The sequence below is a fragment of the Artemia franciscana genome, chromosome 8, assembly GCF_032884065.1.
Source record: "Artemia franciscana chromosome 8, ASM3288406v1, whole genome shotgun sequence".
In the NCBI taxonomy this organism is placed as follows: Eukaryota; Metazoa; Arthropoda; class Branchiopoda; order Anostraca; family Artemiidae; genus Artemia; species Artemia franciscana.
In genome coordinates this window covers 44907177-44933043 of record NC_088870.1, presented here as the reverse complement: position 1 = coordinate 44933043, position 25867 = coordinate 44907177, and the positions used below count along the sequence as shown (strand labels likewise).

The 25867-nt window shown below is 36.5% G+C and overlaps 1 protein-coding gene across 3 annotated transcripts in view; it reads right to left on the bottom strand.

The window, feature by feature from the left end:
- Window positions 1-25867, bottom strand: part of LOC136030476 (PAS domain-containing protein cky-1-like) — a 134514-nt gene that overhangs the window by 29642 nt on the left and 79005 nt on the right. For all 3 annotated transcript variants that reach the window (XM_065709488.1, XM_065709489.1, XM_065709487.1), the window contains 2 exons: window positions 23704-23883; window positions 10533-10717 (listed from right to left, as the gene is read on the bottom strand). In XM_065709488.1, the coding sequence (XP_065565560.1) occupies window positions 10533-10717; window positions 23704-23883 (365 nt within the window). The remainder of the gene's footprint in view (window positions 1-10532; window positions 10718-23703; window positions 23884-25867) is intronic.

Below are 25867 nucleotides of genomic sequence, written 5' to 3'. Positions count from 1 at the left end.
CTTTTTGGGGGGACGGGGGTAAAAAGCTTCAAAAGTACCCTTTTAAGTCACCATTTTGAAACTTACCATCGCAGATCCTTTATATCAATATGGAGGAGGGGTGACCCTTGTCTCACTTTATTTGGACATATATATTTGTACTGGGCGCTCAATGTGGGTGTAGGTGCAATGTGGCTGTTGAAACCTTATACTTGTTTAACAAAGCCACCAGATCCTACACTGCCAGTGCTGCTAATAGTTTTAATCCCTGCACTCCCATGTTAAAGGACTAACGATCAAACTCTTAGCCCATCCCTATTGGGCCAATTTTTGTTGGCCAATTGGCGCTATTAGTTTTTAATCCCTACCTTCCCATGTCAAAGACTATGGATCTTACTCTTAGCTCTTTCTTATAGTGTTAATTCCTATTAAACTTTATGTTTGTACTCTTTCGTTACAACTTATTCTTAACTACATAAGGTTAACATAATGAAATATGAAACAGACAAAGAAAGTGGAAAAATATCTGATCAACACTCATTTAGGAGTTTATTTGGAGACACAACAAAAACACCCACTAATATTTAAAAACCGGTTTTTATTATGTAAATTGCTAGTTTTCATAAAAAGTACTAGTCACATAGAAACAGCAAAATCTCGAACAATCACATAGTTCGTAATAAGTAAGGTACGAACTGTAATTAAGAAGGGACTCGGCTAAATGGTAACCGAAACTCTGAAAAAGTGGAATTTTGATACCAATAGATACATCAAAAGAATCGGATTTGTATTCTGATTTCAGATACATAAGTTTAATCAATTTTAGTCTTACTCATCAAAAGTTATGATCCTGAGAATATTTGTCTTATTTACGAAAAAAGGGAAAAACAACCCCTAAAAGCCACAGAGCCTTAATGAAAAACACACAGTTAGATTCAGTGTATCAGAAAACCCAACTATAGAGGTTTCAAGCTCCTATCGGCAGAAATGTGGAGTTTTGTATCTGTCGCCAGAAGAAAGATCACAGATGCGTATTTTTTTGTTTTTTTGTTGTAGTTGTTTTGTTTTCTCCCCCAGAGGTGATAATATTGACCCAGTTGTCCTAAAATATCACAAGAGGGCTCATTCAAACGGAAATCAACAGTTCTAGTGCTCTTTTTAATTGACCGAAAAATGGAGAGAAACTAGGCCCCCTCCAACGCTCATTTTTCCCGAGGCCACATGATTTTGAGAAAGCCATTTTGTTCAGCTTAGTCGAAAAATCTAATAACTATGCCTTTGAGGATGACTTAATCCCCCACAAACCCCAGGGGAAGGGGTACAATTTGTGAGCTTTGCCCATTGTTTACATATAGCACTGGATATTGGTAAGTATACAAACGTTTTCAGGGGGATTTTTTCTGTTGAAGGGTTAGGGGGAAAAGACAATGTGGAACAATCTTTCCATTGAGGAATTTTGCAAGGGGGAAGGGGATTTTCTGTGAAGGGGGCACCAGATTTGGCTTCCCCGACTTTATATTCCTTGTTGATATTATCTGCCATTACTCTTTATATTTTTCAGTCAATTTAACTGACTATTACCAGATTTTTTTTTACATAGTTTGCAGTTTTGGCACATATACAAGATATGCAATATGACGTTGGTTTGAAGACTATGCCTGTCTTCTTTTGACCTTCCGTTGAATGTTAAGACCCGAAAGATAGCGATAAGTTTTATCAACAGCTAAAATGTTACCTGTACAATTAGCGTAGTGGGGCACCATTAGTGAACCTAAACTAACCTAACATAAAAACAGTTAACTCGATGTAACCTACATTAAAATTTAGTTATGCTGTCATTTATAACTAATACTGAAAAGATGACAGCACTTGAAGTAATGAAAATGTGTTCCCATCTAGACTTCTAAATTTAAAACCCAAGGGAATTTTGTTTTTTTAGACGGCTGCCTCCATAGTACTGTGGTTGGTCATCGAAAGCAGTTTGTTTTTTACAAGTTTGCGATTGTGGACGGGAAGGATAACCACATACGTATTGTTTGAAAAAAGTGAAGATGAGATATTCCAAGAAAATTTTTGCACATGATAGAGTTGTCATAGCAATAAATGCTGACAAAGACAAATATTTGAACTATGAAACAAGCACAAGTGGTAACACTATTGGGAATGTATACGTGTATTGTCAAGAGAGTAAGAGATTAGATTCCTTTGGGGTATTGAAAAAACTCAGCTCTTATGGAGGTGGATATACGAGAGTGAGATGCCTAGAGCTGATGCCACTCAAAGAGAATCCAAGCCTGAAACTATTAGTTGGTGAAGCGGGGCAATTTCTTGCTTATTGTGTGGGTAAAACTTTAGCTGTTGATAAAACATATCGCCATTTTTCGGGTTATTAGCCTTCAACGGAAGGTCAAAAGAAGACAGAAATGCTCTTCTACCATTGTCATAATGAATATCTTGTCTATGTGCCAAAACTGCAAACTATATAAAAATAGTGCGGTAATAGACCATGAAACTGAAAACAATATAAAAAAGGCATTGGCAGATAATGTCACCAAGGAATATAAAAAAAGAGCCAGAAAACGAAATTACTACCGTCGACAGTTTATCAAGAGATAAAGACAATGAATCAAATAATACTAATTACATAACTTTTATAGAACCTTTAGCTGAAACCAAGTTAAAAGCCGAGTATGAAGCAGAAAAGGGATGAGTGCCACGTCAAAAGAGAACATGATGAACAATTTTATGGAACGAAATCAAAACATTTAGATTTTTTAAATGATGATATTGATAACATTTACCATCGTACATGTCATTATTTCGATAAAAATAAAATACCTTATTACCTTACTTTGTTATGTTTTCATTATTGTTTTTGTAAAACACTAGCAGCTCCAACATTTAAAATGCTTGTTCAAAAACTCAGAGGTAAAAGAAGAGGAGTTTGGACATATACACAATTACCGGGCTCAGAGGCGGTATTTAATTCATCTGTTCAAACTTTGGAATCAACAGAGCTAAAGCTATTCATTTTTTGGAAAATTTGGAAAAGAATTCAAAGAATAAACCATTTCGAATTTAACTTATAATCAACAGAGTCAAAGCCATTCATTCTTATGAAAATTCATAGAATAAATTACGTCAAATTCCATTCATCAGTTAATACCTTATACTAAATAGAGCTAAACATTTTAGTCCTTAGGAAATTTTAAGAAAAAAAAAACATCTCAATTTAATTCATTTATTCAATCTTTGTAATCAACGGAGTTAAAAGTATTCATTTTTGGAAAATTCACAGAATAAACGAAGTCAAAATTGATAATATCAGTTAAAATTCTATACTCAACAGAGCAAATTCTTTTAGTCCTTGTAAACCATGTCAAATTTAATTCATCTGTTCAATCTTTTTAATCAGCAGAGTTATAGCTATTCATTCTTGGGGAAAATCATTGAATAAACGAAGTCAAATTTAATCCATCACTTAAAATTTTATACTCAACAGAGTTATACCTTTTAGTCCTAAGGAAAATTGAATGAATAAACCAAGTCAAATTTAATGCACCTGTTCAAAATTTGTAATCAACAGAGTTTTAGCTATTCATTTTTGGGAAAATTCACTAAATAAAACACTTGAAATTTAATTCATCAGTTCAAACTTTATAATCAACAGAGTAAACCTTTTAGTCCATAGGGAAATTTAAGGATAACTCTATGTCAAATTTAGTTCATGTGTTCAATCTTTGGAATTAACAGAGTTGAAGCTACAAAAGTTTGGGAATATTCACTGATAGACCAATTCAGATTTAATCCATCAGTTAAAATTTTATACTCAACAGAGCTAAACCTTTCAACCCTCAAGAAAATTCAAGGAATAGACCATGACAAGTTTAATTCATCTTTTCCAACTTCATACTCAACAAAGTTAATCCTTTTAGTCCTTAGGAAAATTCAGGAAATACGTCTTGTCAAATGTAATTCATCAATTCAAGCTTTATATACAAAACAGTTCAGCCTTTTAGTCCTTAGGAAAAATGCAAGGAATAAACCGTGTCAAATTTAATTCATCTGTTGAAACTTTATAATAAACAGAGTTAAAGTTTCTAGTCTTTAGTAAAATTCAAAGAATAAATCACGTCAAATTTAATTCATTTGTTCAAAATCAATAATCAAAAGACTTAACGCTATTAGTCCTTAGAAAAATTTACTGAATAAACCAATTCAAATTTAATTCAGCTGTTTAAACTTTATAATGAACAGAGTGAAACTTTTTAGTCCTTAGGAAAATTCAAGGCATAAACCGTGTAAAATTTAATTCATCTGTTCAAACTTTATAGTTAACGAAGTTAAACCTATTAGTATTTAGGGAAATTCAATGAATGAACCGTTTCAAATGTAATTCACCGGTTGAAAGCAGTGCCGAATTTGGAACTGGGTTCGGAGCGGGCGTTGCGGGAACTACAACCGGTTGAACAGAGGGTGGAAGCCAGAATAATCGGAGGTGGAATCGTTGTAACCGGGGGCCAGAAGTGAGGGTGCGGAATTGGATATTACTTTTTTAAATCTGAAAAATCTCTTAGTAATAATGAGAGGGCCATAGTATGTCAGAGAACCAGTCATAGTGTGGCACGAGGGCGTGAATTGACAAGATATATTACTTTGAGGGTGGCTTGTAAAAACACGAACTATTGGGTTTAAATCACATGTTTAACAAGGAAATGTGTGTAAGATGTTTTAAGAATTCTGAGGGGTTCCAGAGGAGTTCCAGCAGACACGGTGCAGTGAATTGACATGGTGTGTCACAGAGGGCTGGCTTGCGAAAACATGAACCAATGAATTTAAAGCATGGTTTTTAACCAGAAAGAATCTAAAAAAGACTTAGAAATGATGAGGGGTAGCTGAGGGTGTCAGAGGGCCATCCATAGTCTGCCAAAGTGGTGTGAATTGCCATTGAGGGCATTTTGTTCGGGGTGGACTGCTAAAAAACAAACCCATGGATTTAATGCATGTTTTTACCATAATATATATCTGAAAACTACATATAGAATAATTAGGGTGCCAGAGGGTGACGTATGTCATCCATAGTTTACCACGGTGGCGTGAATATGTATAGTCTTGGCTCAGAGAAACGTGGCACTTTTATTAAAAACTCTCGGAAATACATCTTAATATGGCTTAAGTTCACCTCTAAAAATACACTCCTCCTCTGGAATTGATTTCTAACAGTAGCCACATATTTTCACGTTGTCGTGAACATACACAGTCTTTGTTCAGAGAAACGTGGTATTTTCATTAAAACCTCCCAGAAATAACCGAATGCATAAATGTGTCTTTTTTCTTCGTTTGCAGTATTCATTTTTCAATTGTGATTTTCCTAGTATTAAGTTTAAATTTACGGAAATGTGACAGGCAGGTGCGTCTGACAGAGCAATAGAAACAAGATAATTTTTATAAAACCTTTCAGGAATGTCTGTTAATACGGCTTAAATTTACCTCTAATAGCAACCCTCCCCCTTTTGAATTGATTTCTGGGGTGGGGCAGCGACATGTTGTCACATTGGCGTGAATATGCATAGTCTTGTCTCAAAGAAATATGACGCTGTCATTACAACCTCTTAGAAATAGCCGAATACAAAAAAGTCTCTTTTTTCTTCGTTTGAGTTACTACTATTGTTTGAGTTACAAGTTACTACTATTGAGACATAAATTAATAGAATCTAACAGGCAGGTGAATCTAATAGAGCAATAGAAATTAGGTTTTATCATTAATACCTTTCAGAAATATCTCTTAATATGGCTTAGATTTACCACTAATAACAATCCTCCCCCTCTGGGATTGCTTGCTAGAGTGGAGCAGCCACTTATCACTGTGGCGTTAATATGCATAATCTTTGCTCAAAGAAACATTGCTTTTTCATTAAAACTTCTCAGAAATAACCAAATGCAAATAAGTGTCTCTTTTTTCTTCGTTTCCGTGTTTCATTTTAAAAAATATGTTTTTTTAGTATCAAGATTTAAATTAATGGAATGTAACAGATAGGTGCATCTATTAAAGCAATAGAAACAGGGCATATTTCAGAAATATCTCTTAATATGGCTTAAATTTACCTCTAATAACAGCCCTCCTTCTCTAGAGGTACTTGCTAGGGTTGGGCAGCCACATATTCTCACCTTCGCGTGAAGATGCAGAGTCTTGGCTCAAAGAAACATGGAATTTTCTTTAAAACCTCTAAGAAATAACTAAATGCAAAAAAGTCTCTCTTTTTTCTTCGTTTGCGTGTTTCATTTTCAAAACTTGATTTTTCTAATATCAAGATATAAATTAATGGAAAGTTACAGGTAAATGCATGTAATTAATCAAAAATCAAACACATTGGGATTCATGCGTGCTCTCTCGTGGAAAGGGTTGGAAACTTGCGATCCGTATAATCATTTACAAAGTCGGACAGGGAAGTTTACATGATTGGAATGAGTCATCACGAAGAAGGTATTCCCTGAATCAAAATAACATAAATTGCTTCTTGGTCCAGCTGTATAACGCTCCATTCAGTTGAGGTGAAATCTCTTTCAAATCCTAATGCAGATAATAAATTTTTGGATTATAGATTCAGTTTAGATTACAGGATTGTAGGTTTATTTTTGGACTAGAAAAACACGCCTTGAAACAAAAATGAAATCCCGAAGAAAAAATCTCTTAAAGTATTATACAACGTCCCACGTGTGCATGGTCATTACGAAAAATTATGGTGGAATTATAAGTCACAGGATTCACAAGTCAAGGGAGAATATGTCATTCTCTGTTACAACCGGGGTTTTCCCACTTGACTAGTGGACCTTTGTCGGAATTGGTTACTAGGGCCCCGGTTGAATTAGATCCTAGGGCTTTGTTGGAATTGGTCGCTAGAATTAGAATTGACTGTTAGGGGCACGATGAATTGGCTACCAGGGTCACCAATGAAATTGGATAAGAAGGCCCTGTTGGCATTGGTTGCTAGGGTCTCGGTGGTTAGGTTGGAGACCCGGGGAAATTAGATGCTAGAGTCCGCCGATGTAATTGCTTGCTAGGGATCCCGTTCAAATTGACTAGGACCCCCCAGTGGAAAAGTTTGCTAGGGGTCCGGTTGAATTAGTCGCTTAATTAGGTTAGGGGAGGGTCCCGGTGGAAAAAGGTTGCAAGGGCACCAGTGGAATTGCAAGTCATGGGAAACTGTGTCATTCTCAGTTATAACCAATGGTTGCCACTTAACTAGTGCTCCAATTGGAAGTGGTTGCTATGGGGCTGGTGAAACCGGATGCTAAGGTCCCGGTTAAATTGACTGCTAGAGCCTGGTTGGAAATGGTTGCTTGGTCCCCCGGTGGAACTGACTGTTAGGGACCCATTGGAATTGGTTACTAGGCTCATCAGTGAGACTGGGTAATAGGGCCCCGCTGAAGTTAGTTGCTAGGGCCTTCATGATTAGGTTAGGGGCCCGAAGAAATTAGATTCTTGGGCCCGCCAATTGAATTACTCGCTAGGGCCCCTCTTGGAACTGACTGCTAGCCCCCCCCAGTGGAAAAGATTGCTATGGGCCCGGTTGAATTGGCGGTTAGATTAGGGTAGGCCCTCAGTGATAAAAGGTTGCTGGGGGCCTGCTGGAATTACAAGTCACGAAAGTCAAAAGTCACGGGAGAATGCATCATGCTCAGTTACAACCGATGGTTTCCCACTTCACTAGCGCCCCCGTTGGCATTGGTTGCTAGGAGCAAAGTGAAATCGGTTGCTAGGGCTCCTGTTCAATTGACTATTAGGGCCACGTTGGAAGGTTGCTAGGGTTCCCGGTGGAATTGACTTCTAGAAACCCTCCTGTTTTAAATGGTTGCTAGGGGCCCCCCTATTGAAATTGACTGTTAGGGGTCCATTTAATTGGTTACTAGGGTCCCCCTGAACTTTAATGCTAGAGCCCCGTTAGAGCTTGTTGCTAGGGCCCTCGGTGGTAATGTTAGGTTAGGGGCCCGATGAAATTGACTGCTAGCCCCTCCTCCCGTTGGAAAAGGTTGCTAGGGGCCCAGTTGAATTGGTTGCTAGGTTAAACTAGGCAAGGGGGTTAGAAGGTGAGACAGGGTATGCGTGAAACGAGTTATCACTCAATGCGTGAAACGAGTTATCACGTAGAAGGTATTCCCTGAACTAAAATAAAATCAATTGCTTCTTGGTCCAGCTATCTAGCACTCCATTCGTTTAAGGGTAAATCTCCTTCAATTCCTAATTTGGGATAAATATTTTTGGACTATAAAGGTTCCCTGATATAAAGCGTATTGATAGAAAATTAAATCTCCAAAAAGAACCTCGAAAAAAATACCTTGAAATAAATCAAAATTTCGAAAAAAAAGCCCTGAAAAAAAAAAACAAAATCCGGAAGAAGAAAAATAATAAATTATTACGTAACATCCCACGTGTGTATCGTCATTATGGAGTACTCCAGGCGTTTGTCTTCCTTAGTTATAAACAGGGGTTCCCCACTTGACTGAAAAGGCCCTGACTTCTAGCTAGTCACGGGAGAAAACATAATTCTCAGCTACTAACGGAGGCTTCCCACTTGACTGGCGGGGTCCTGACCTCTAACAAGTCATGGGAGAATGTGTCATTCTCAGTTACAACCAGAGGTTTCCCACTTGAATAGTGGTCCCCCTGTTGGAATCGGTTGCTAGGTCCCCGGTGACATTGGATGCTAGGGCCTCAGTTGAATTCACTGCTAGGGCCTGGTTGGAAGTGGTTGCTAAGCTCCCCTTGGAGTAAACTGCTAGGGGTCCGTTTAAATTGGTTTCTGAGGCCCCAAGCGAAATTGGATGGTAGGGCCCCGTTGGAATTGGTTGATAGGGCCACCAGTAGTAAGGTTATGTGAGAAGCCCGGTGAAATCGGATGCCAGGGCTCCCCGATGAAATTGCTCACTAGGACACCCGTCGGAATTTACTGCTAGCCTCCCCCCCCGTAGTAAAAGGTTTTTAGGGTCCCAGTTGGATTGATTGCTATGTCAGGTTAGGTTAGGGGGTTTGGAAAAAGGTTGATATGGGTCCAGTGGAATAGCAACTCACGGAAGTCACAAGTCTCGGTAGAATGCGTAACTCTCAGTTATAACCAGGAATTACCACTTGAATAGCGGTCCCTTCGTTGGAATTGGTTACTAAGGGCCCGATGAAATTGGATGCTAGGGTCCCGTCCAAAATGGCTGCTAGGGCCCTATGTGGAATTGACGGCTAGGGTCCCGTTTTAATTGGATACTATGGTCCCCGTTGGAATAGACTGCTAGGGGCTATTTGGAATTGATGGCTAGGACCCCCCAGTGAAATTGGATGCTAGGGCCCCATTGAAATTGGTTGCTAGGGTTCCGGTGGTTTGGTTAGGCCAGGGGGTCAGTAACATTGGATGGTTCTGCCCTCGATGGAATTGTTCACTAAGGCCTCCGTTGGAATGGACTACTAGGGCCCCAGATGGACAAGGTTGCTAGGGACCAAGTTGAATTGGTTGCTAAGTTGATTTAGTTTACGGGGCCCCCGTTGAAAAAGGCTGCTAGGAGGATGGTAGAATTGCTCACTATGGCCCGGCTTCATGAAGGTTCCCAAATAGTGGCCTCGGAGGTTTTTCCCTGGCCCTCGTGGGGTTTTTGAGAAAGAAACTATAATGTAATATCTATGTTTGCTTCATGATTCGGCAGTGCCCCATGAACTCTAACAAGTCATGCGAGAATGCATCATAATTAACATAGGTAAACAATCTCCTATTACGTAGCATGAAAAGCCTTGAAATGTCTTGAAATGTTTCAAAAAGGTCTGTAAGAAAATGTCTTAAAATGTCGTGAAATGTCTTGAAACGTCTTAAAAATGCGTCCTAAAGAAAAATATTTTAAAAACATCTTGAAATGTCTTGAAGAAAACAATCCCTATGATGTAACGCGTACATTTGCATCAAGACTTGGCAGGGTCCTGGAGGTTTTTAAACACTCAAAGAAACTGTTACGTAACAGACAGCTGCATCTCTTAGAAAACATTCTCTACGACTTAGTAAGCACATGTATCTTTAAGAACACATTCCCTACTATCTAACATGAACTTAAATCTTGAAGAAGTCTTATAAAAAAAAGTGGCTGGGATTCAAAGGAACAGGGCTGCCATTAAGTTCATTATGATGTCACTACTCTGGTTCAGCAGTATGCAATCGATGGAATATTCCCGATTATTAACAGATCTTTCTCTTTGTTACTATAGTTATAAGAAAATCTTATAACTATAGCAACGGAGAGGAAAAGACAGATAAAAAGAGGGAAAGAGAGAGAAAGCGAAAGGCAGAGCAAGATAGAGAGAGGGAAATACAGGGAGAGACAGAGAGATAGAAAAAAAGAGACAGAGCGAGAGAGAAGAAAAACAGAAAGACAGACAGTCATAAACAAATACAGACAGACAGAATGACTGAACCATATGAATAAGTGATGAGTGATGAGAAAGAAACAGGATAAGTGATGAGAAAGAAACAGGGAGAAAGGATTAATAAAGATAGGGAGAAAAAAGGAGGATCTCTTACCTTCTGTCAACTTCAAGGATTTTCATATCCATGCTATGTAGGGTAGTAAAAACATTACACGCTCCTTGTATTACAGCTTCTCGTGTTTCTGGCATTGCTACTGGTGTACAAACTGCCAATAAAACTGGTTCTGGTCTAGATGATAAAGCCATTGGTACCAAGTAATGACCTTCTACGATGACTATCTATAATTTATATTTAATTAGATATACGCTTTGGATATACCTGTAAGACCTTTACCTTTGCAAAAGGGGGAAGAAAAGGGGTCAAGAATATTTTTCTTAAAAGTGAAACACTTTACCCCCGTTTAATCTACTTTTTCATGTTTTTTTACAGTTCTTTCTTTAAATTAGTCGTGTCACAGCTCCCTGCCCATAGAAGATTAAAAAAATTAATTGTAGGATTCGTAGCCAACCAAAAGTAAAAAGCAGCTATTATTCTCTTGCTCATTTTACCACTAAAGCGTTTTAAAGATCAGAGTACATTCTTTTGCGCATGTTGCCAAGTCAATGTGTTTTATGTTAGTGGCAACATCAAGGTTGCAAAACAGCCACATTATTCATTTAGCGTTTGCCACAAGGAATGCTATATAGCCTCGTCTTTCTAGTCCTGGTTTTATTTACCTATTGTTGAGGTGTACAACTTTGAGCCAGATTTTACCCATTTACCTGTTTAAACTATTTTACTTTGTTTATTGACTGATGTTTTTTCACCATTTGTAGACATTCAGTCATTTCGTATCTAGCAATGGTAATTTTAATTTTTTTAATATTTATTACTATTTTACTGTTTTTGCCCTTTCGTTTTTAAAATTTTATTTTACCAAAACATTATTTTTTTTTTGTATTTGGCACTGATAATATTACAATAATGATATGAGACAGTCAAGCTCACAGATGAAACGCAATGTTCATTCAATTTAACTTCCTAAATAAGCTTATTCTCTTTTTTTGAATTATGCAATTATTCATTGTGACGTCTTTTACAAGCCAGCCACATTATTCATTTAGCGTAACCTTTCTTTTTACCTGCATATAGTCTCTATTCGTAATCTGCAATCGAAGAATTTTTTAGACTAGAAATTGGGCAAAAATACTTTTGTTAAAATATAATAATCAGATCAGTAGCGTCAACTGGGGAGGGGACGGTGGCAACCATGGATTTAAAAAAGCAAATTTTGTCGATACTGTCACCAAAAATGTTTTTTTTTTAGATTTTAATTTATAAAAACAACAAAATTACCCCCTTCCTAAAGTTCTTATCAAAAACAAAATTCGAACTGAGCAGTCAAGGAAAAGCCATCAACCGATTTGGGTTTCACAAGTTATATTCACAGGTGGGACACAGGGACACAACTACAATGGCGCGTAACTAATATGGCGCGTAACGACTTACGTGCGCGGGGGGGGGGGGGGCTTTGGGGGGGGGTGCACACACATATATATGTATATATATATATATGTGTGTGTGTGGTTACTACCATATTCAAATCATGAAATCATTCTGTCTGTCTATTCTACTCTAGCCAGTTTATGTGAAATTTTGTTTCAAACCCTTTTATGTTTTGACGTCAAAATATACACGTTTTTCTTCTCAAGTCACAGGCTCCTGTTTTTAGACTCCAAATTGCCAATTGACCCCACAGAGGATTGTGATAGTTAATTTTCTGAAATAAATATCTTTTCTATCTTATCTATTTTATCTAAAGCACAATCTCCATAATATATGCAAAATGAGTAACAACTCTGAGGATTTTTAACTGGAAAATTAAACTAGAGTACCAACATCATTATTCAAAACCCTTTTTTCCACACCTCGTACGTAATAATTTCTGACCATAAAACAATCGATTTATTGACTGAACCCATTCATTATTTTTATATTTAATATTGCTTTATTTCAAAAGTGTTTTGCATAAATTAAAAAAGTTGGTTAACCGCAATTCTATTGTTGGTACCCGCAATTAGTCGAAATACATCAAAGTTGTAATATGGTTAACCAATCAATATTTTTAGACGATGATGCAACTACCAGGAATTTAAAAGAAGGATAATAACTGCTATTACGCCCTTAATTAAAGAGCATAAAAAATAATGGGAGGCTATTACTAAGGTAGAATGTCTAAACTAAGTTTTTGATAACTTAATACACAGCTTAGTGCTAGCCAGAATTTTAGTGTAAACTTAAGATTAGTTTGAGGGGGAATGGCCATGGGACCTTTGGAACATGGGGATTGGAATTTCATGGTAAAATTCTAGTTAATTGACTTCCTGCTATCTCAGAAAGAGTTAAGGTTAGGAAAATGAAACTTTCAGGGATGAATCTACAGACTAAAGCATGTCCCGGGAAGTTATTTTGAAGCAACTACCTCCACTCCTTCTCCCTCTAGACGGCCCTGACCTTTGATAACCTTTAAAAATATGTGTGTTATAAAGTGAAACCTTGCAAAATAGATCTTCTGCTTAATTGAAGTACAATAAAATTGTTTTAAGCTTAATAACTTTGCTCAATTCCATTTTAAAAGGTTTTAAAGATATGCAAATACATTTCCTAAATTAAAAAAAAAAACAACATTGATATGCCTCAAAATTCTATTCAAATAACAGGAATTGCATTTTCAGAACTAAAGGCAGAGAAAAAGCAACTAGTAACTGAAAATTAAGGTAAAATGTTGTCTTGTCAAAATTTCAATAGGTATAGACATGTCATGTAGACAAATTTCAGGGCCCTCTAGAGGGAGAAAGAGTGGAGATGGGTACTTCAAAATACCTTCCTGGTACATACTTTAGCATGTAGACCCATCCCTGAAAGTTTCATTTTCCTAACCCAAACCCTTTCGGAGGTAGCAAGAAGTCAATTAACTAGAATTTTACCAAATTTCACTGTTAAATTTGGCATTATACCAAAATAAATTGTTGGTAACAGACCAATAACACATGAGCAGCACAAAAAATATTTTTAGTTTTGCCAAAGAGAAACAGAAGACTACTTAATCTTGTAGTCAAAATTGTTTTTTCCTTCTACTGGTATGAAATTTCACACAGAAGAACCAATCACAAGGAGTTTAACTTTTCTACTTTTTTTGCTTAAAAATCCATTCATGAGGCTAAAAAATCAGCTTTTAAACATCGGGCATATTTGTCCATCCAGGACTAGGGAGTTATGTAATTGGATTAGAACGCCTATAAACCGACCAACTCAATGAACACTTCTTTACGTTAAATTATGTAAAAGTAACCTTTTCGTCTTTATCAAGACATTCATCACTTTCTCAACGTTCCTGATGCAAAGTTATATATTTGCTGAAAATTATTTGAACTACATTATTCACCTTTCTGTATTTATTTAATTTAATTTTTATATTTATAAATAATAGGCTATATCAAGTCGAAATACATTTTCCCATCAAGGAGCAAGATGGTTTGCAACGCTTGCTAAAAAGAAAAAAAGAAAACACATATGAATTTTAGTACTTAATTATATATTTGTGAAGCCACCCTAAGTTATAAATCTGACAATCATTGCTTTTCTTTTATTTATTATCCCTTAAGCAAATTCGGCTCTATACTTATGTTGGATGAATGAAAATTTACCAAATAAAATTACTGTTAATTTTGAAAGTATATAATTGACCGGTGGAACCGGTGCAAAAAATTCTATTAAATTTTCATTTTTTTTCGAGCTTCAAAAGCCTCACGTACGAGGCTCTGTTATAGAAAAATGGCAATAAATGAAAAAAAATATCAATACACAGGAGGGTTTTCTTTTTACTCTTTTTTTGGTGGAAAAGAAAAATCTGCAAATTCTGCACTTAAGCTTTAAAGGTCTCAGTGTAACTTCACAATTGAATGTATTGAATTGTTTAAACCAAATTCACTTACATCGTATATACTAGATTTAGCCAAAGCTGAGATCCGACTATTTGTGCCTCAAAAATACGAAAAAATTGCAAAAAAAGAAAAAATTACAAAATTTCGTGACTCATTTGTTTTGCTGGCTAAAATACTAGATATGAAATGACGAAAGTACGACGATTCTCTTAAAGACCTAAAAACAGCCTTGTTTGTCAGAAAACCTTATTAGTAACGGTGCAAGTCCCCTAAAAACAAGGAATTTATACTGGACAGATCGAGTTTTAAATGTTCAAGTCTGAAAAATGACCCACCAGCATCTTATTACGAATATGAACAGCCATTGTCGATGACAATATCTAGGTCATGTCTTGAGAATAAGAGACTGAACTCCCAAGGCGACCTTCCAGTGACACCTGCAGAATCAAGGAAGATGGATCATCCCAAAAATGCCCCACACCTTACATACAGGTCAGATCTCCACTGTTTCACTGCGATCCTGCAACCCTTCTGAGAGGATGTGCTAGCAGCAGCCGGATATTGCGGGGACTGGATACTCCAGTAGTACCCCCTCAATAGTTTAAAGGCATCCCTATCCCTTCGAATCCCAGTCCCGACACATTTTTTTAAACTTATTCAAGACAGAGTGCATTTTACGTGAGGGAATGTCTTCTGCATGTGAGGGAATGTCTTCGAGTGTATTACGTAATACAGAGTGTATTACGTGAGGGAATGTCTTCGATGCATGTGTTCTTAGCTTAATAGTTTCTTTGATTATTAAAAAAAAACTTCTGGGGCCCCAGCTCAATCAGGATTTCTTTAGTTTTTATGTAATGAGGTTTGCTTGTTATATAAGATAGCTTTTCAGATTCCGTTAATCAAGCGGGGAAGTCCCGGCTGTAAGAAATTGATCATGGTCCAATATTTACAGGTGAAGATGACGTAATCTTGCGTGACTTTTTGGATATGCTTCAGTATTGAAAAAAAGAGTTCTTTGTGTCAACATCAAGGATATTATTCTTTAGTAGTGGATGCTTTAACTCTATTAGAACTTGAAGGCGCGTACAATAGCAGTGTGAAACCTAGAGCTCCTAATACTGCAGTAGAAATTACAGGGGGTTGCCGGCTAACCCTATAATGGGACGAGAGGTTTGCAAGATATGTAATATCAACAAGCAAATTCAAATCGGAACGACAGTTTGGGAAATTGTTTTTGTTATTGTTATTTTATGAAAATAAATAGAACTTGAACTTGAGTTACGCTTTGTAGCAAAAGTGAATATATTAAATACACAAAGATTGCAAGATGGATTAAATGCATTAGTGAAATATATTGAAGACAACGATCTGAATCAATCTATAGATAAGGATCAAGTTTGTTGCTCGCAAGAAAGAATCCTTGTTACTCTATGATTGGCAGAGAGAGTATCAGGACTAAAAATAACAGGATTTGAGAGCCAAAATATAATACGGAATCTAGTGACTTTGAAAACTGTTTGATTCTAGATGATGATTATCAAGAATTATCTCTTCAAAGGAAAATATTTTTTCGAAGAATGCTGAAAGATGCAATGAGAAATGATTCTCCATCTTTGAACTACTATTTGAAACTTTTACGTCGTGGTCCAGATGCATCTACTCAATTTATTGACGTACTAATTGAAACTAAAGAAATGATATTGTGGATTTGCTTTTGAACACTAACTAGTTCCTATCCAAATAATAAATAAGTTTAAAAAAAATGCTGTCTAAACAAGTTTTGTGACAGCAACAGGTCACTCCTCCTCCTAGAAGACATTCATTTTATAGATCGCGAGTCAGTTTACTTTTGGTAGTGAGACAATCAACATCGAAAGTGTTTTACACATTATGTTTGTATATTTTGAGCGGCTGTTCATCCTGTGAGAATTGTACTATTGTTGATGACTATAGTAAAAAGTGTAGATTATACAATCCATATATATAGAAATGTGAACACTCTCACCCAAGGCAATAAATACAGTTGGAGGAGCAAGAATGCCCTTTAAAATGTACATTCAATATGGCCCACCGGTTTGTCCAAACGTGCCATCAGTTACAGATCTTTTCCCAGTAATGGGTTAAATTGTATAGTGACGCAGGACACCATCGTGGGAGGATTCTCTATAGGAGGACAGCTGAGGCGGGACTTAAGATCCAGATCTATGGACAAAAACTCTGCAAGGGGCTGCCTCGACCATTTCGGGGTACCTACAAGACTGGGATCCTTGCGGTCAACTCTATTCCCACTTGAGGCGTGACACCCCTCGAGGAAATTATAGCCTAGTAAATGACACAGCATTCGCTCAAGATTCTGATTATTGGATATTCCTTATTGGCTTGGTCTGTTTTGACAGGAGTTTTCAGGTCCAAAAACCTCCTCCTAGCTAATTTGTCTACTATGGGTTGCCTCTCCGTAGTAGCATAATATTAGTAATTGTGAATACACAATGAGTCGGAGGTAATAAGCCTGGGACTGTCTGTGCAGGATTTCAACTCTTGTTAAAAAAAGAGCATTGTCAAGTGCTGAAAACCATGTTGTGACCAAGATGGAACCAGGATTGCACAAATCCTTAATTCATACTGAAGATCCCAGGGACTTCGTGTTATCCGATTCTAAGCCCGCTTAAGCGCTTCGTTGAGTAGATAACTCGATCCCCGTCCTGCACTGGTATCCGGGACTATTGCTTTTCTAAAGGCCAAAATAGATTTAATGATTTAAAGAACGTGAAAATTGGAATAGGGAATGTTACGACGTTAAAAAATGAATATCATGTCAACATTTTGACTGACGAATTCAGACGATTCGAACTGGACTTATTAGGAGTTTCAGAAACTCATATCCTACAGGTAGGAAGCATGAAATTAGGTAATATAGAATCTGTTTACTCAGACAGGAAGGATGAGCTACATAGATAAGGAGCAGGGCTCTTAATGAATAAGGAAGTTACAAAGTCTTATTTAGGCTGGGAAAGTATTAATAATGGAATATGAAGTGTTCATTTTATGAACTAAAAAGTGCAGGGAATCAGTTATAGTAGTACACGGCCCTGTTGGACAGAATGATGGAGATATAAGTGACTCAGACAAATTTTACTAACAGTTACAAAAGCAAAAAGACAGGGTTCTAGGTAAAAATATGGTGTTTTTACTACGAGATTTTAACGCCCAGGTCGGTAAAAATAAGAAACGATAATATTCTGTCATTGATAATTTGGTACCGGAAAAGAAAACAGTAATGGCTACAGACTTTTGCAATTTTGTAGGTATAACAATCTAGTTATATTTGCTGTTTGGTCATAAAATGGCCCATTAGTTAAATTGGTATTCACAAGATGGTAAGACAGCATGAGGACCGCCCAATTCACTTCTTAATGTTAACTGACAGAGCTCCTAATACGAAGTGTTGACTGGAACATATTGAAGGTGGTTTATTTAGTGGTGAATGTGCTCTTGAGTGGTTCTTCGTTCAAGAATACGTAGAAGGGGCACATTGGTATTACTCACTCTCGATCTCTCGACAAAGGATGTAAAGAAATATACAATTGTTAGACGACATGTCGTATGCATAGCGTGCATAGATAACATGATCATTGCCACTGAAACTTGTTGCTATAATAATACGATCTTTAAAACCTAGAACCTCACGTAACTCCAAATTGAGAAAAATTCTCTCATTCTCAAATGGATTGGTAATGTAAATTTTCCTCTGTTCCGTTGAATAGTTGAATGTGAAACCACCCTTTTTTTGACTCGCAGCTTTTTTGTTGATAAACCAACACAGCTCATGAATATTGTTGTATTCTTCGTAGGGTATGATGGCAGAGGGGTAATCATTAGATTTAAAATGTGCCACCAAACCCTCGTATGAGAAGTCAAAAGGTCAAACTTTTAAATCATATGTACGATCCTTTTTCAGGATATCGTAACCATTTTTAAGAATACAATCTACAAGAGCAACTTTATACCTTCCCCCAAATTTCATGGTGGGAGAAGCGTCACACGACGCTTCTGCTTCCCCGGAAATAACGGTATATCTTACTAACAAACCTTTTACTTACAAACCTTTGTTCCACAAAAATCAATAGATTTCTAGTCTCTATAGCGGTTCTGCTGCTCATAAAAAATGGCAGAGAATTTCATTTTCTATGTTACCAACATTGAAAACAAAGGCTCTGTGTATGTACAACACAGAATATTGGATGATGAACAATTTGGAACATGCCCTTACTTGAGCGGGACCCTGAAGGTTTTTCCTGGACCTCACAGGTTTATTATGAAAAACCACTCTCTATTATGTAACAAGCAAACCCTATTGCATAACAACAAAAGAAATTCTGATTTGACGGGGGCCCCTCAAGATCTTTTAAGAATCAAAGAAACTAATAAGCAATTAACACATGCATCGCTTAGAAAACCTTCTCTAAGACGTAATTAACATCTGCATCTTTTAAAAAACACTCCCTATTACGTAACATGCACCTGTGTCTTGAATAAGTTTTAAAAAAGTATCGAGACTGGGATTTGAAGGGATATGGATGCCTTTAAAACTATTGAGGGGATACTAATGACTCCATACCGATACCCCTGGGGTCTCAAAAGACACAAGAGGTAATAAGTTTTAAGGCAAGTACTAACATTTCGGCAACCTAAAAGTATTTCCTGTATTTTTGTTTTCTAGTAAAGTTTGTCAGATGAGATTTTTATAAAGGAAAACCTGTCATCGGTGAGACATGATATAATATGTTATATTTTGAGAACAGAGCCACATAGGTCTTACAAAGGGGCAACATAGGTTACAAAAAGGGCAACAAAGCATATATGTTGCCCTTTCATATATAAAACATATATGAAGACCAGCCAAAACAACTCAGTTTCCTTTGTCGATCTTTCAGCCATCCATCTGGGGCTAAACAAGAAGTAATTCGTCCCGAATAGATTGGGAAGAATTTATAAGAAAGAATCCAAAGTAAATTGGATCTTCTTGAGGGTAAATGTGAAGCTTCGAATAAACTTGGTCAGAGGAAAAGAGTACATAGCTGTGTTGGCTTCAAGTGGTTTGGCGCTGCAATGAATTAGCAGCAGCAGCAACAGTAGTGGTAGCAATAGTAGCAGTTGCACTTGTAATAGTAGTAGTAGCAGTAGCATTAGTAGTAGTAGCAATAATAGTATCTTTTCAAGCTCCTCTTCATTTGTTCAATTTTGAGCGATTTTCCTTGTGATATGCTGCTGATAAAGGCCCGTTCACAATTACAATTAAAAAACAAACATTTGTTTTAACTGAAAGTAAGGAGCAACATTAAAACTTAAAACAAAAAAAATTACTCCGTATACAAAAGGGGCTGTTCCCTTCTCAGCACCCTGCTGTTTACACTAAAGTTGACTCTTTCTCTCAGCTGTACTTTTTAAAACAGTAAAAAGCTTTAGCGTAAAGAGCAGGGCGCTGAGGAGGGAACAGCCCCTTTTGTGTACGATGTAATTTCCGTTCGTTTTAAGTTTTAATGTCGCTCTTTACTTTCAGTTAAAACAACTTGTTTTTTTTAATTTAATTTCTGAACGTTTTTGAATTAATGCCTGTTTTAATCTTGGCTCTCCATACATGAATAATTAATTTGAAATTAGCATTTTTTTTTTGGCTAAATGGCTTTCTCGTAGTTTTGACCGGACGATTTTGGCAAAAAAGGAGGGGGGAGGAGGCCTAGGTGTCCTCCAATTCTTTGGTTACTTGAAAAGGCAACTAGAATTTTTACTAGCGTTCTTATTAGTAAAAAATACACTTAACTTACGAATTAACATACGCAACGAACTTCTATATTCGTATGTTTTTATTACGTATATGACGGGGTTTGACCCTCGTCAACACCCCACTCTTTGCGCTAAAGCTTAAATTTTGTCCCAATTCCTTAAGAATGACCCCTGAATCACAAAGGCAGCAGAATAAATAGTTAAAATTACTGAAAATACTTAGCGTAATGAGCGAGGTATTAGGAGGAGGTGAACCCCTGATATGCGTAACAATTTCTGTTCGTTTTAAGTTTTAGTGCTGCTCCATACTTTCATTTGAAAAAGCTTTTTCATATCTATTTTTTCATTGTTTTTAAACAATGCTAGAAAATCCCGCACCACTTCATGGAAATAATCTTCCCCCATGACAAATTCCTACATGGAAAGATCCCCCCACGTAATCACCTCCCTTCAACCCCCCACCCCAACCAAAAAAACACTGAAAACGTCTGTACACATCCCCCAAAAAATTACTGTATGTAAAGACTGGTCAAAGTTTGTAACTTGCAGCCCCTCTCTCGGTGACTGTGGGGGAGTGAGTCGTCCCCAAAGACATAGTTATTAGGTTTTTCAACTATACTGAACGAAATGGCTATCTCAAAATTTTGATCCGCTGACTTTGGGAAAAAAAGAGCGTGGGCGCCCTCCAATTTTTTTGCCACTTAAAAAGGGCACTAGAACTTTTAATTTTCGTTAGAATGAGCCCTCTCACGACATTCTAGGACCACTGGGCTTATGCAATCACCTCCGGGAAAAAAACAAAGAAAGAACAAATAAACACGCATCCGTGATCTGTCTTCGGGCAAAAAACACAAAATTCCTCATTTTTGTAGACAGGAGCTTGAAACTTCTACAGCAGGGTTCTCTGATACGCTGAATCTGATAGTGTGATCTTCGTTAAGATTCTATGACTTTCAGGGGATGTTTCCTCCTATTTTCTAAAAAAAGGCAAATTTTCTCAGGCTCGTAACTTTTGATGGGTAAAACTAAACTTGATGAAATATATATATTTAGAATTAGCATACAAATGGAATTCTTTTGATGTAACTATTAGACTCAATATTCCATTTTTTTAGAGTTTCGGTTACTATTAAGCCGAGTCACTCCTTACTACAGTTCGTTAGCGCGAACTGTTTGATATTCGAGTCAAAACACAACGGACACGTTAGTTCAATAGGTTACACAACAAGTTCTACAACTAAAGTTTTAAAGAATTTTCGCTACGGCAATCCATCTTTATTTCCAAAAAAAAAAAAAGTACAAACTTCCAACGATACATATTTGGTAACGAAGGAGTATCCAGGGTCTTTGCTCGGGAGAGGAGGTTTATTGAGGCAGACACTATTTTTGTTGTTGTTGCAGGGGGGGCTCAAACTTGGTACCACCCACTTCTCCCTGGATACAGTCTTGTTCGGTAAGCATAACTAATTTCAATATCTAATAGGCCATGGTAAAAAAAAAGTAAAAAAAAGGTGCGACACTAGAGTTTATGTTCTATACCGGCGGTGCTGACCTTTGTTACATTGTCTTTCAGCCAAGAATTGCAATGGAGGGGGGCTGGGAGCAAGCAGAAAGTTACGAGCCTGAGAAAATTTGCCTTATTTTAGAAAATAGGAAAAATCACCCCCTGACATTCATATAATTTTAACAAAAATCACACTATCAGATTCAGCGTATCAGAGAACACTACTGTAGAAGTTTCAAGCTTCTATCTACAAAAATGTGGAATTTTGTGTTTTTGCCCAAAGACACATCACGGATGCGTGTTTATTTGGTTTTTTTTTTGTGTGTGTTTTTTCCCCAGGGGTGATTGCATCAATCCAATGGTCCTAGAATGTCGTGATACGGCTCATTCTAACGGAAATTAAAAGTTCTAGTGCCCTTTTTAAGTGGCAAAAAATCGGAGGGCACATAGGCCCCCTTCCACGCTCATTTTTTCCCAAAGTCACCCGATCAAGATTTTGAGATGGCCATTTTGTTCAGTATAGTTGAAAAACCTAATTACTATGTCTTTTGGAACGACTTAATCCCCAAAGTCCCGGGGGGAGGGGCTGCAAGTTACAAACTTTGACCAATGTTTACAAATAGGAATGGTTATTGGGAAGTGTACAGACATTTTCAGGGGAACTTTTCACATTAAGGGGGGGGGGGATGGGGGTTACATGGGAGGATCTTTCCATGGAGGAATTTATCATAAGGGAAGAAAATTTCCATGAAGGGGCCACAGGATTTTCTAGTATTATTAAAAAAAACAATGAGAAAATAAATAAAAAAAAAGTTTTTTCAGCTGGAAATAAGGAGCAGCATTAAAACCTAAAACAAACAGAAATTATGATATATATATATAAGGGAGTTTTTTCCTCCACAATACCTCACTCTTTACGCTAAAGTATTTCTTAGTAATTTCAACTGTTTATTCTACGGTGTTTGTGATTCAGGGGTCAGTATTAAAGTGTTAGGACAAAGTTCAAGCTTTAGTATAAAGAGCGAGGTATTGACGAGGGGAAAACCCCCTTAAATATGTAATAAAAAATACGAATATAGAAGTTCGTTACGTAAGTTAATTCGTAAGTTACATATATTCATTACTAATAAAAACGTTCGTAAAAATGAAAAGTTATAGTTGCCTTTTTAAGTAACTAAAATTGGAATGCAACTAGGCCTCCTCCCCCGACCCCTTTTTTATCAAAATCGTCGGATCAAAATTTTGGGGAAGCCATTTAGCCAAAAAAAAAAATAATATGCAACTTTTGTTTTAATTAGTCATGTGTGGTGAGCCAAAATTAAAACATGCATTAATTAAAAAATCGTTCAGAAATTGAATTAAATGAAATATGTTTTTTTAATTGGAAGTAAGGAGTGACATTAAAACTTAAAACGAACAAAACTTATTTCGTACATGAAAGGGGTTGTCCCCTCCTCAACGCCTAGCTCTTTACACTAAAGTTTTTTTTTTGTTTTAAAAAGTAGAATTGTGAGAAAGAGTCCAACTTTAGCGAGAAGAGTGAGGCTTTGAAGAGGGGACAACCCCTTTCATATACGGAATAATTTTGTTCGTTTTAAGTTTTAATGTCACTCCTTACTTGCAGTTAAAAAACTTTTTTTTCTAAATTAATCAGATAAAGGACCGACATTTTTCTTGAAAGCTTTAAACTTATATCCGTAACCTACTCTAGTGAAGAGCCTTCGTAGCCTATCAATACAACAACCCTTTCTATAAAAACCTTATATGCTCCTAGGGCATAACTTACAACCCTTGCCCTGAGGGCTGTGAAAGGGGGCGTCATCCTCAGACATACTTTCTGGACCTTTCAACTACGTTGAACACAATGGCTATTTCCGATTTTGATTGAATGTATTTGAGGAAATAATGATGTTGGCCTATTTGCTATCCAATCACCTCTGCCTCATAAAAAAGCACTAGCGCTTTCAATTTACAATCAAATGAGCCATTTTTGAAGTTCCTCCTTAAAAAAAAAAGTTTTTTTTCATCTAATAGGATAAAAAGTAATACGAACCCTCTGATCTCCGAATCGCATTTGCCTTCTCGAGCTTTTTGACACGTTCATACGGCACAAAAATCGCCTGGTGTCTGTGGCACCTGGTTGGATAGGTCGTTTCATCTCGGCAGTTACGGCTTGATGATCATTTTTGTCTATTATATCATAGACACTATCACCATGTATTAAGAGATCTTCCTGAAAAGAATGATATACATTAGCTGCTTAGGCGAGGTCATTTTTTTCGTTTGTTTGTTTCTAGGGCGGTTTTGACTATACAGATACGTATCTCGCCTCAACACTGATAAATCAAGAAAAATCCAGATTATTTGCTGCAAATCCAGCTTATCAAATTAAATCGGAAGCTCCCTTACGTTTTTTTTTCAGTTTTCAAACAGGGGTGTAATTTTCTATGGAATAAGGGGGGACAACTGCTCCCCTAGACCTAGATTTATTCAAAAGTCTAGTAAAAATTAGATAAACCTACATAATTCAAGCATCCACAGAAACGGAGCAGTTTTCTTTAGTATATCTTTACTTCTCATTGTACTATGTAACTCATTTTGGTACTTATCGGTTATATAATAGACACTCGGGAAGTGATTAATGCTAATGAAATGAAACAAAATATGATGAATATATAATAGTTTAGAAACAAATTTTGGCTATATATTTGCATATTAGGGTGGGGGTAAGGGTAAAGTATAGCATTTATTAAATGTTTAAACTAACCATTGCTGTATTTAATATATGCTATGCTTTACCTCCCCCCCCCCCCTAATGTGCAAATATACAGCCCAAACTTTTGATAAAGCTAATAAAATAAAACAAAATATGATGAAAATATAATACTTTATTAGGACACACTATTTTCCATCACTAGTCAAAGCAGACTAACCAGTTATTATCCCATCTGATCTTTGCCATCCAAATGGTCGACACTATAAAGAAGTTACTTGACCAGTTTCTTGTGTCGAAATTCCGTAGTGTCTATTATATAACCAATAAGTACCCTCATTTTCAGTTTCCACTATGATTTTCACTTGATTTGGGAAAATTGGTTTCAACTTAACCCACACCAGGAAGTTGACAAAATTGCGCCACTATTTTCAAAACTTAAGAGCGTCTCACCTTTAGATGTCAAACTAATATAAAAAAACAATCGCTATATAACAACAATTGCGTATAATAACTTATTCATTTAATAGCAAAATAATGTGAAAAAAAATCGCTTCTTTCCTTCGCAGTCTTGAAAATGGGATCGAAATGTTCAATTCTTAATGGCTATTATAGCGTCATCGCAAATTCGAGTTGCCTTTGATCCGTTAATGAGAATTTCACTGTTTTTAAAGCTGTACAATTAACTGCAATTTAGCGTTGGTTTGTAATACCGTAATCTTCAAAAATAAATTAATATTTATAAGTCTGGCCGAGAACATGGCTAAGTATTATGTGACGTCTGTACTTAAACTTGTCACTAATAAATGCCGCTTATAGCCGTGAACAATATCTAGGAGTATAAGCCTACACAATTATCAGCTAAACGGCATCCACTTATACATACTATCAGTTAATTAGTTCATTACTGATTCGTAATGAAGTATTGTTATTAAAATGCTTGGAGCGTAACCAGTTAAGCAGAGTCAAGAGCACCGAAACCAGTTTTTTTATTACGTCAAATATGTATGGTCAGATACAGTTATGTCTGTACATCCGCCTTCCTTAAAAAGATTATTTGCTACTGTTTTGACTGAAAAGAAATAGCTGTGATGCTCTCACCGCTTGTTCGAAATTAAAAAGAAATAACTATCACGCAACACTTGAATATACGCACGCTCAAAGATCTCGTCGTTATGTCAAACTTGATTCCTAAGAAAAAAAAATGATTGCCAGGAGCCCGGGGTCGCTTCTGTAATCCATATAAAAATAATAATTATAGAAAATTAAAAACTTAAAAATAATAATTATAATTATTAAAAAAATAAATACAAAATTACAATTTTTTAATTATCATACAAAATTGTTATAAAAATTATAATAAAAATAAAATTATAATTAAATTTGAAAAATATTCGAAAAAAATTAAAAAAATTACGATATTTTCTGACATAAAGAAAAGGTACCCATTCCAGACTACGGGGCTCAGAAAAACAACTAGCTGTCATCAGTACCAGTTCATGAA